The following is a 13,185-nucleotide window of genomic DNA, read 5'->3' on the forward strand; positions in this document are numbered from 1 at the left end:
TTATTTGAAAACTGCCATTCATGTCCTTTAACCATTTATCAAGAGGACTTACTTTTATTTTTATAAATTTGACTCAGTTCTCTGCATATTTGAGAAATGAGGCCTTTATCAGTGATACTTTTTACAAAAATTCCCAGTTTTCCACTTTCCTTGTAATTTTCATTACATTGGTTTTGTTTGTGCAAAAGCTTTTTAATTTTTTATAGTCAAAATTATGTTTTACATTTTGCATTGATCTCTATAACTTCTTTGGTCCTAAATTCTTCCCTTGTCCATAAGTCTCACAGATAAACTATTTTATGCTCTCTTAATTTGCTTATGATATCATCCTTTATGTACAAATTGTGTACCCATTTTGACCTTATTTTAGTATATGATATGAGACATTGATCTATACCTAGTTTCTGCCATACTGTTTTCCAGTTTTCCCAGAAGTTTTAGTCAAATAATGAGTTTTTGTTCCAAAAGCTCAGATCTTTTGGGTTTATCATATACTAGATTACTAAAGTCATTTACTATAGTGTAATTCATAAGTATTCTATTCTACTGATCCACCACTCTATTTCTTTTTTTGGGGGGGGGCGGGACAATGGGAGTTAAGTGACTTGCCCAGGGTCACACAGCTAGCAAGTGTCAAGAGTCTGAGACTGGATTTGAACTCAGGTCCTCCTGAATCCAGGGCTGGTGCTTTATCCACTGTGCCACCTAGCTTCCCCCCACCACTCTATTTCTTATTCAGTACCTTCTTTCACATTTTTTCAGTGATTCTCTTGATATCCTTGAGTTTTTGTTCTTCCAGATGAATTTTGTTATTATTTTTTCTAGCTCTATATAAGATTTTTTTGATAGTTTGGTATGGCACTAAATATATAGATTAATTTAGGTAGGATTGTCATTTTTATTATATTGGCTCAGCCTTCCTACGAGTAATTAACATTTCCCCTATTATTTATAATTTTTTTTTTGGTGAGGCAATTGGGGTTAAGTGACTTGCCCAGGGTCACACAGCTAGTAAATGTTAAGTGTCTGAGGCTGGATTTGAACTCAGGTCCTCCTGAATCCAGGGCAGGTGCTATATCCACTGTACCACCTAGCTGCCCCTTCCCAATTATTTACATCTGACTTTATTTGTGTGAAAAGTGTTTTATGGTTGTAGAATAGTTCTTTCTTCTTGAATTATAAGCAAGATTGGGACCTTTAGCCTGTTCCTATTTACCTTTCAGGTTCTTCTAACTTTAGAACAAAACCAAGCAGTAGTGGAAAAGTATACCATATTGGTTCAGTGTGGGAAATGGTTTACTTGTCTAATAGTAACAAAAGACCTTTATATAGTGTTTTCAAGTTTGCAAAATCCTTAATGTCTTATCTCATTCATACCTACAGACACTATCACTCTCTAATTTACTGATGAGAAATTGAAACAGAGGCAACCAGGTTAAACACCTAACCTGTGGGCACAGAACTACTAAATGCCAGAGGCAGAATTTGAACCCAAATCTCTCCTAATGTTAGGTGCTTTGCCCAGTGCACAGCTGCATCACCACTTTTTTTTCTAGGTTTTGAAACATTTTTTCTCTGTATATCTCTACATCTAAAATGCAAACTCCTAAAAACGCAAACATATTTTATTGAGCTCTGATTATACTAAAAAGACCCATACAGACTTCAGTTTGTTTGTTTTTTGTTTTTTTTTCAGTAATTTGCTATGTTCCAGAAAACACACACATAAAAAGTTGTTGTTTTTAACAATTATTGTGCCTCCTTGCTGTTGGTGTGAAAATGATGTGACCCATTCTCATAATTAAAAAGAAAAATTGAAAAAAAAATTGTGTGGCTGTTTCTTCTGGTTTTTAGCCTTTGAGTAAGTATGATAATACCATTATCATACTAATACCACTATAATACTAATAGCTAATACCATTGGACAAGGCAGCATGAAACATGAGAGCAATTAGAAGGTCTGGGTTCTCATTCTGGCTGTCATTGAATGATCTCTGTGACCTTGGGTAAGTTCTTTTAACTTCTCTGGACCTCAGTTTTCTCAACCACAAAGTGGGGGAGAGGAGTTTGAACTTGATGACCTCTAAGGTCCACTGGGGCTCTAAATCTGTGATCCTATGACATTCACCATTGCCTAAATGTGATAAAGCTAAGAGGGTTACGGTTTGAAAAAGGATAAGAAAATTCTTTCATCTGAAGCAAAAACAATGGAATTGGGGAGGGGGAATGTCAGTGGTAAAACTGGGTCCAACAATGGGTGTGCCACTACCCCAAGAGAGGGTCTGTCCTGTCCTCCCCATCCTGAGAGAGTTCATGGCAGAGAACCTTATGGCAAGATATAGGGGTGCTGGTCACCATGGAAAGTAATTAAGCTTACAGGGATTGTGCCAAAGGGCAAAACCCTATTCACCACAATCTATAGTTATCCCTTCCATATCCTGGAGATAGGGACAAGGCACCTTGAGATCTGGAAATCTGCTTAAAAGTTTTGGCCTCCCTTCATACCAGAGAAGAAGAAATTGTATACTTATGGTATTAAAAGATAAAATATGTTGATGTTATACAATACTATGCATATATTTTATGCATTTCTGATGTTGTGCTTTGGGATACTATCAAAATCATCAACTTCATTAAAAGCCATGCCCTTAATAGTTGTTTGTTTTTAAACCTTTGCAAAGACATAGACTCCAATTACAAAAGCTTATTACTGCATGAAGAGATTAGGTGGCTCTCAAAAGAGTGAAGTTTAAAGAGATTATTGAAATTGAATTATGAAGACATATTTTTGACAGCAGAAATTAGATTTTGTTAATTTTTTTCATAATGACTTATAACTTTCAAAATGGTGTTATTTGTCAGATCTGTTCAAAAACAAGATTTAAACATGTCACTTTAAGGAAAACATTGTAACATATTTATGTCAAAAGATAAAATTGAAAATTTTACTAAAAAAGTTAACATATGGAAAAATAAGGTGGAAATGTTTACAGCTACATATGATTTTATAATTGAAAATAACGTTTCCAAAGATTTTATTGTAAGAGTTATCATTTGGCCTCAGATACTTGACACTTACTAGCTGTGTGATCCTGGGCAAGTCACTTAACCCTCATTGCCCCAACCAAAAAAAAAACAAAACAAAGAGTTATAATTGATCATCTGAAGTGCCTGGAAACATAGTTTCAGAAATACTTCCATTCAAATTTTGATTCTAAAAACTAAGTTGGTTTCATAAATCATACTCACTTGAAATAAAAAAAAACATCAGTCATCTGCCATTAAAAGTTAAAGAAGAATTTGCTGAGCTATCAAGTAACACAGGTTTAAAACTTGAGTTTCCTAATAAATCATTAAATGAAATTTGGCTTGGGATTAGGACAGAATTTCCAACAATTTCTCAAATGGTCCTAAACATACTTCTGCCATTTTGTACTATGTATTTATGTAAAGTAGCATTCTCAGCATTGACGATTATAAAATCAAAATTATCAATCAACTCTGAAAAACGATTAAGATGTTCTACATCCTACAGTATCATTCTGCCAAAATATAATTCTTCGTGTAAAAATAAACAAGCACATCCATCTCATTAGTATGCAAATTTGTTTTCATTTTTAATAGTAAAATTATGTATAATAAAAGAATTGTTTTTTAATTAGAAAAAGTATTTTATTTTTGTTCAGTTACATGTAAAGAGAGTTTTCAACATTTTTTTCATAAGATTTTTAGTTCCAAATTTTTTTCCCTCCCTCCTCCCTGTAAGGGCCAAATTTTAATTGGAGAGTGTTAGTTAGGCGGTTTGCCATAATATTGGGGTAAGGGAGGACATTAACAGCCTCTTTCCAAAAAATGAAACAGGGTTTATTAACAAGAACGAATTTAAAACACAAGTAATATTAGTAGAATTAGGGACAAGGAAAATAGGGAATAGAGGAAGGAAAATAATATGACCTGGAATCACACCAGCTGGGCTCAGCTGTTCCCAAAGAGCAAAACAACTGCGCCCTGTCTCTCTCCCTCTCACACACCAGAATGGTGAATCTTCTCCCTTCTCCTTCCCAGAAAACCCCAGACCATTCACACACAGCCCCAAGCTAATTGGCTGGTAGCCCTAATTGACAGTCATATATGACTACACTCACTGGGCTTCTAGTCATTATAATTTGGCCAGACCCATGTAGGTGTTGGTGTGTGGTGATGAAGTGAGCTGTAGCATCATGGCAACAGCTACAGCCAGTGGATGGAGCACCATGCTGGCACTGAGGTGGCTGTGCTGGCCAAGGTGTGCCCCAGGGTGGAGAGAGCCCTTTGGGGCGCACCCGAGGCTTTCTAATTTTAGCCAAAGATGGGGTCCCCAAATTACAATTAATTCTTACATCCCCAAGACAGAAAGCAATCTGATATAGGTTTTACATGCATATATGTATATGTATATATATATGTGTGTGTGTGTGTGTATGTATGTGTGTATATATGTATGTGTATGTGTGTGTGTGTATATATATATATATATATATATATATATATATATACACACACACACACACACATAGTAGTAGTAGTAGTAGGCCTCCACCAGTGGCTGATGACCATGGATCAGCCCCCTGAAGAGCCACAGACGACAGTGTGGCTGTGTGTTATATCTACCCCATGAGGAGTAGCTGGAGTGTCCTCTCCAGGGCACTGGCCTGGGCAGATCAATATGGAAAACAAGCTGTTGCCCATGAAGCAGGTTTTTCATCTCCATGACATTCGTGGATCCAAACGAGAGGCAGAGCCAATACAGTTTGGCACCAGTGCCACCGCAGGAGTTGCCAGAGGGATGTGATGTCCAACATCCAACTGCCTAAGGGACTCTGACTCCTGATTTTTCCTCGGGGTTAACTCCTGAAGCTTTTCCCATATATGGGTATAGCCACAAGGCAGTGGAGATTTAAAATCAGGGTTTTCCTTCCCCTAGGCAAGCTGCCTACCAAGGCTGACAAGCCCCACCTGCCTGAAACGACTGGTTTTAAGGCACCAGTGACTCGCCTTCGCCCCTTCTCCTGTTAGTGGCAAAGGCCAGGAATTGGGCTTCAGTTGTCAGAAGCTATTTGAGACACACACCATTGGAGCATTTTATAAAGACTGGGAGCTTATCCCCACTCCCACCCTGGCATGACAACCTTTGGAACCAATACACACATGCACACACATAAACATATTTCTGCATTAGTCATGTTGTGAAAGAAGCAGAAAACAATGGAACCTCAAAAAAGAAATAAAACAAAAACAACCAAAAAGCAGAAAGGATTCTGGATCTGCATTCAGAATCTACAATTCTTTTTTCTGAATGCGGAGAACATTTTCTATCCTGAGTTCTTTGGAATTGTCTTGGATCATTGCACTACTGAAAAGAATTAAATCTATCTCAGTTGATCATCACACAATATTGTTGTTACTATGTACAATGTTCTCCTGGTTCTACTCACTTCACTCAGCATCAGACCACTTAAGTTTTTCTGAAATCTGCCTGCTCATCATTTTTTCTTTTTTCTTTTTCTCTTTCTTTCTTTCTTTTCTTTTGTGGGGCAATGAGAGCTAGTAAGTGTCAAGTGTCTGAGGCCAAATTTGAACTCAGGTCCTCCTGAATGCAGGGCCAGTGCTTTATCCACTGCACCAACTAGCTGCCCCTGCTCATCATTTCTTTTTTTTTTTTTAATGTATGAGGTATTTTATTTTTTCCATTACATGTAAAGATAGTTCTCAACTTTTGTTTATACATGCTTTACAATTTCAGATTTTTCTCCCTCCCACCCCTCCCTCCCCCCTCCCCTAGACAGCAGGTAATCTGATATAGGTTATATCTATATATCTCTATACATATACATATATATATATACATATACACACACACACATATATATATATACATAATAACATTAATCCTATTTCTGCATTAATCCTGTTACAAGAGAAAGAATCAGAGCAGTGATGCAAAACCTCAAAATAGAAAGAAAAAAAAAAACCAACAGCACCCAAAACAAAAGAAATAATATGGTTCAATCAGCATCTATACTCCACAGTTCTTTCTTTCTTTTTTTTTCTTGGATTTGGAGATCCTCTTCTATCATGAGTTCCCTGGAACTCTTCTGTACCATTGCATTGGTGAGAAGAATATAGTCCATCACAGTAGGTCAACACTCAATGTTGATGATACTGTGTACAATGTTCTTCTGGTTCTGCTCATCTCACTCATCATCAGCTCACGTAAGACCCTCCAGGTTTCTCTGAACTCTTCCTGCTCATCGTTTCTTACAGCACAATAGTATTCTATTACATTCATATACCACAACTTGTTCAGCCATTCTCCAACTGATGGGCATTCCCTTGATTTCCAATTCTTTGCCTGCATAAAGAGAGCTACTATAAATATTTTTGTACATGTGGGTCCTTTTCCCTTTAAAGAATTATTTTAAAATATTTTTTTCTGATTTATTATCAGGAAATGTTTGGTTTGTATACATCTTTTATATATTTATATACCTGGGGTTGTGTAAGAATTTCTTGGGTGAAAAGGGGTCGTGAGTGGAAAACATTTAAGAAGCCCTGGTATGAACAATAAAGCTAGAGCTCCAGGTTGTTACTTTGCATTATTTTTGTTGTTATTTCAGTCCTATCTGAACCCATCCGGGGTTTTCTTGGCAAAAACACCATTTCCTTCTCCTGTTCATTTTACAGAAAAGGAACTGAGGCAAACAGGGTTAAGTGACTTGCCCAAGTTCATACATCTTGTAAGTGTCTGAGGCCAGATTTAAACTTAGAAATATGAGTTTTGGGGAGCAGCTAGGTGGTGCAGTGAATAAAGCACCAGTCCTGGATTCAGGAGGACCTGAGTTCAAATCCAGTCTTAGACACTTGACACTTACTAGCTGTGTGACCCTGGGCAAGTCACTTAGCCCTCATTGCTCCGGAGAAAGAAAGAAAGAAAGAAAGAAAGAAAGAAAGAAAGAAAGAAAGAAAGAAAGAAAGAAAGAAAGAAAGAAAGGAAGGAAGGAAGGAAGGAAGGAAGGAAGGAAGGAAGGAAGGAAGGAAGGAAGGAAGGAAGGAAGGAAGGAAGGAAGGAAGGAAGGAAGGAAGGAAGGAAGGAAGGAAGGAAGGAAGGAAGGAAGGAAGGAAGAAAGAAAAGAAATATGAGTTTTTCTGGCTCCAGGCCAGGCACTCCTTCCACTATACCACATACCTGTCTATCATGTACTGAGGCAATGTAAAGAGGTCATAGTAAATCAGGCATATTGTAAAGAACCAGAAAGGCCCATCCAGCTCAACTAAGTTAGAGCCCGGATACAGAAATCTCATTTTTCAAATCTACAGAGGATGATAGTAATAGGCCATTCACTTTTCTTTGACTGGACTTTGGAGTCCTCTAACAGAAATCAGCATTGACTGACCAGTGACAGGAAATAGAGAGTCCTCTGTCCCCCCCACTGAAGATAAATAGATTACAAAATCAATCACAGTCACTCCTTTGGCAACTGCCTAAGAGACAAGCAGCATGTCTGTTGACCAGAGATTCGGACTTCTAATATGGATTTTAGAAATAAGTCTATTGGTGAATGGAGTTATGACAAGGTGAGCCCATTACTTTCCACCTTTGTTGTGTAGTTCTTATTTCATTTAACCCAACTAAACATTTATTAAACATCTGCCCTGATTCAAATCTCAGCCCTGTCACATCATTTTGGGCAACATTTAACCTGTCTGGACCTCAGTCTCTTCCTCTGTAATATGAGGGTTAAATTTGATGGGATTTAAGGTCCTTTTGAGCTCTAGATCTAGGCATTTCTAATCCATTAACTGCAAGGTCTAGGTGAGGGTAAGAACAGTGAAAGATAAAAATGATACGATCCCTAGAGCTTGCTCTATGGGGGATACAATTTATCCAGAGATAAGATAATACATGGTTATCTAAGAAGGAAAAAAAGCATTAGCAAGTTAGAGGACTGGGGAAAGCTTCCCAGAGGAGGCAGCAGAGGAAGATGATAAGGATTTTAAGAGGTAAGAGTAAGGGAAGCAAGTTCATTACAGGGGAAAGATAGGACATAGGAAGACCAAGTAAGAGGCTGTTCTAATGGTCTGAGCTAGAGGTGATGAAGGCTTGAAGCAAGGAGTGAGTGGAGAGAAGGGGATAGATGAGAGAGGTTGTAGAAGTAGAATTGTCAAGACTTAACAATTGACTGAGAAGGCAGGATGAGACAGGGGTATAAAAAAGAATGGAGGATGACTCTAAGGTTGAGAATTTGGGTGACTGAAAGACATAGAAATAGGGCAGGTTGAAAAAATGACAGTTTAAGAAGAAAGCTGGTGAGGCCTGTTTTGAATATTTTGAGTTTGAATTTGCTGACAGGAAAACCAAGTTGAGATGTCCAGCAGGCAGTAGGAGGTGCAAGACTTGAGATTAGGGTATAGATTAGGTCTGGTAGCTGTCTAGATGGAGGGGAACTGAACTGAAGGGAGTTGATAAGATGACCAAGGGAAAGAGTATGGAGCAAGTAGAGGACCCAGGGCAGAACTTTAGGGAATGTCTCCACTAACTGGGTAGGAAATAAAGGAGAAACCAGTATAAGACATTGAAAAGGAGTGGCTAAGACAGGGGCAGAGAACAATTTCCCAGAAACAGCATGGCACAGTGAGGAGAAGCTAGAACTGAAGTCAGGGATCCTGAATGCAAATTCCCACTCAGCTGGCTACTATCTTTTATAACCTTGGACAAGTTTTTGTTGTTGTTGTTGTTGTTGTTTTGGGGTGAGGCAATTGGGGTTAAGTGACTTGCCCAGGGTCACACAGCTAGTAAGTGTTAAGTGTCTGAGGCCAGATTGGAACTCAGGTTCTCTTGATTTCAGGGCTGGTGCTCTATCCACTGCACCACCTAGCTGCCCAATTTGGAAAAGTTATTTTACTTCTCTGGGCCTTAGTTTCCTCATCTGTAAAATGAGAGGCAGCTGGGTGTCACAGTGGATAGAGTGTCAGGCTTACAGTCAGAAAGACTCATCTTCCTGAGTTCCAATCTGGCCTCAGACACTTACTAACTGGGTGATGTTGGGCAAGTCACTTAACCCTGTTTGCCTCAATTTCCTCATCTGTAGAATGAGCTGGAGAAGGTTAACAACACTTAAAGGGGAGCAGTGACCAAGTAAGAGAGTTTCAGCCTGGATAGTCATAGGGTTGGTGAGCAAAGACACAAGGTAGGTGATTGTCATATTCTTTCCAGAAGCATTAATTTGATTAATGTTCCCAGATGTTGTTCTTGAGAACAAATCCCCCAGATCTGAAATAGTTTTAGAAAGAAATGTATTAGGTCATTTGGTAGAGGAGAGCGAGTGGAAAAGGAGGTGTGGCTCCCTCTCCTCTGGAGTCACTCTGGAAGGTTGACATTATATAGCATTTAGACAAGGGAACCCACACTCAAACCATATGTACTCAGTTAAGCAATTTCGCTGGGAGGGCAGCTTGAAAGAAAAATAGACTGAAATGGATATTAGTAAATATAAACCATTCCTGGGAGAACCCAAAATTCCTTGTAGCCCTCTCCATCATTCCTGGAGAGTTACTGAGATCAGGGCAATATTCTGGGTGCAAACAATCTCTAATCACATAAATTGGATCTAAACAATACTATAATTAATGTTTTCTGAACAATATAATAAATGATCAATAATAATCTACATAGAAGAAGGGTGCATGTGGCTCCATGGTAGGTGGCAAGTTCTATATGGTGACTTGGGTGAGTTGGAATTTAATTATTTCCCAATCAGGACAGTTTGGCTCCAAAGCAGTATTCTGAGTGCATTAATGTGAAGAAGAAAAGGCGAAAGGGAATAAAGAGTGTGTCCAGAAGGTGGGGATGGTTGATCATGTCAAGTACAGAGACCTAAAAGGAGAATGACTAGGGGGGGAAGGTCATTAGAATTATAGGATCATAGACTTAGGAGGCAGGGGAGGAAGGGTGCTATGGGAAAGTCAAGAATGAGACAAGTAGAGGGGTATTTTGTTTAAATAGAGGACAACTGTAAATCACAGCAATTAGAGAAGCAGGAAGAGGGAGTTTCTGGTGGAGAACTAATTGATTGGTTCTTCCCCCGGTTCTTCCACCCTGAAGAGACCTGTGACAATCAAACATACTTGAGTATAAGTAATGGGATTGTCTGATCTAGTGTCTGGCTTAATAATTTTTTTTTTTGCTCAATAATTAACAGATAGGTCAGATGGTCAATTAGACATAGCCATAAGAATCTTTCTTTTACTTTTTTTTTTTGTGGGGGTCAATTAGGGTTAAGTGATTTGCCCAGGGTCACACAGCTAGTAAGTGTCAAGTGTCTGAGGTAGGATTTGAAATCAGGTCCTCCTGAATCCAGGGCTGGTGCTTTATCCACTGTGCCACCAAGCTGTCCCCTCTTAAGAATCTTAAGTGAAGGGGAAGCCCTCTATAGTGCCTCTGGCTCCCTGTGGCCTTATGTTTCTGCTCTGGCACCATGTTGATTTTCATCTTTGTCTCTGCAGCACTGGCCTAGCATGTAGTTGTACATAATAAATGCTTAATAAGTATTTTTTTAACTGAACTGAAGTGAACTGAATGAACCAGGACGACTAACCTAGAAGGTCCTCCTACATATATGGGGAATGTCACCCCTTTTAACACCCATAAAGAGAGAGTGAACAGCATCCATTTCACAATTTAACTGAAAATTCAAAAGATGTTTTGGGATAGCAAGTTGTCATTACTTTACTGGTATTTAATGGAAAATAAATTCCTATTTGGTATCCATACAGCACCAGAACCTTCTGTGATCTTGTTGAATACATAAAAAAAGGGCTTCAGAGGAAGATGAAAATGTGTAAGCATGATATGACATGAGATAGATGAGGCACCTGTGCCTCTTCATCTCAGAGAGATATTATAGTTAAACAGAAGCCAGATTGGTTAGGTTAATATGGAATACATCTGCCTGACTGGCAAGCATTCATTGAATGGTAAATGGTGTATGAAATTGGGGAATTTTTGTTTGATTATCATTAAAAGATTAAAAGAAGCATCTTCCACCTTTCTATCTACTATGTGAATGAATTGTCTACCTCACCTGTGGGAACTATCAACAACATTCAAACGTTCATTACATTTTTGCTATGCTAGGTCCATGGAGAAATAATAATAATAATTAATAATAATAATAATAGCTAACATTTATATAGCACTTGCTATGTGCTAGGCACTGTGTTTAGCACTTTACAAGTATAATTTTATTTGATCCTCACAAGAACTCTGGGAGGTAGGGGCTATTATTATCCCCATTTTGCAGGTAAACTGAGGCAAACAGACGTTAAGTAATGTGCCCAGGATCACACAGCTAATTTAGTGTCTGAGGTCAGATTAGAGTTCAGGTCTTCCTGATTCCAGTCCCTGAGCTCTATCCACTGTACCACCTATTTGCCGCTAAAATCATAGATTCAGAACTGGAAGGAATTTTGGAGTTGTTATCATATAAAACTTTTATTTTAGAGATGCAGAACTTGTGACCCAGAGAGGTAAAGTAGCTTGCACAAAGTTAGACAGATCCACAAGCAGCAGACCTAGGGAATGAATCCCTGGGTCCTCTGATGCCAGATTCATCATTGCATCAAATACATATTCTTGCCCTCATGGAGCTTATAATCTAATAGAGAAATAAGTGATATATATATATATATATGAAAATATACAAAATTATGTAAGTGCATCAGAGAAGTCTCAACAAAGTACAATGTGATGTTAAAAAGAGAGAGGATCATTCCATCTGGGGAGATCAAGGAAAGTTTCTAGGAATAGGTGGCATTGGAGGTGAGCTGTCTTTCATCAATTTTGTAAGTGGTCATCATTGACCACAGATCAGTTTGTACCTTTCATCTAGGCCTTCTGAAACAGCCTACACATTGGCTATGGACACATATAAACAGTGTTTTCTGATCTCGGGAGTAATTGTTGGTTTTGTTAGTTACTCTTTCAGGACATGTGAATCACAAATTTTGTGCTTTTGTTGACTTGATTTGTATAGCTTTACACTCTGGATAAGCCCAACATTTGTTCAGTCCATTTATCAAAAGGCCATTTGAACAGCCCATGTGCAATAGGCTAGGCTTTTCTGAGTCTCTAACACTCACTCATAACAGGGAAACTGTGACCAGCTGGGTAGAAATGTTTGGACCCTTTTTATAAATATGGGTCTGATAATATCTCCTAACCAAATATCTTTGACCATTCAATTTTTATAGGTCAAGAGAATAGAAATTCCACTCTTTTCAAATATCCTCTAGTATAAATCCACTTGTCTCTCTGAACCCTTTCATAGACCATGTATTGACTATGTTTTGAGGATGACTGAGGAAGGAAATTTTTCTTTCTTTCCACCTGAATGTGGCTCATTTTACAGTTGTCTTGTTTATATTAGGCACTCAATAAATGCATGCACTGATGTAGGCATCGGCTCAGAAATGAAGGGGAATTCAATGAAATTCAACTCACATTTATCAAAAACCTACAATGTACACAGTGCTGTGCTAGATATTGAGAACACAAACACAAAAACAAAGTCTCTACCCTCAAGGAGCTTGCATTCTATTGGGGGGAGAACTCTGTAGTAGCAGCAGAGGTTAGCTTTTCCCCCATAATGTCTGAGTGGAAATATTTGTGTGCCTTCCAAAATTCATAACTGAACCAAATGAGCAATGGTCATTTTTCATGTTGCCAAAGCTAAGATATAATCATTGAAAGGGCATTGAAGCCTTCCACTATTACTAGTCCATAATGAGGAGCCATTGTATAGGTGAGACCACCTTATAAAACTAATGGGTAGAATTCAAATAAGTTTGCAAAGCTCTTCATAAATATTATCTCATTTTATCCTAAAAACAACCTTGAAAAATATTATTATCCTCATATTACATTCTATATTATTTTCCTTGCTATTGTTATCCTCATTCTACAGATGAGGAAATTATAATAAATGGAGGTTAAGCGACTTGCTGAGTGGCTTTCTGACTCCAGGTCCAGCACTACTATCCACTGTGCTAATTAGCTGCCTAGTCAGAAGGGTCTTTGAAGACTTTAGTAACTGAGCCTTCTTGCCTAGAATTCAAAATAGTTCTCCTTTCTACCAAATTCCATTCCAT

At 38.2% G+C, this 13,185-nt stretch overlaps 1 protein-coding gene across 1 annotated transcript in view; it reads left to right on the forward strand.

The window, feature by feature from the left end:
• Positions 1–7,474: 7,474 nt before the first annotated feature.
• C9 (complement C9) overlaps positions 7,475–13,185 on the forward strand; it is a 70,777-nt gene continuing 65,066 nt past the window's right edge. The window contains exon 1 of the mRNA XM_043976030.1: positions 7,475–7,614. Coding sequence (XP_043831965.1) covers positions 7,538–7,614 — 77 coding nt within the window. The 5' untranslated portion in view covers positions 7,475–7,537. The remainder of the gene's footprint in view (positions 7,615–13,185) is intronic.

The sequence above is a fragment of the Dromiciops gliroides genome, chromosome 1, assembly GCF_019393635.1.
Source record: "Dromiciops gliroides isolate mDroGli1 chromosome 1, mDroGli1.pri, whole genome shotgun sequence".
NCBI lineage: Eukaryota > Metazoa > Chordata > Mammalia > Microbiotheria > Microbiotheriidae > Dromiciops > Dromiciops gliroides.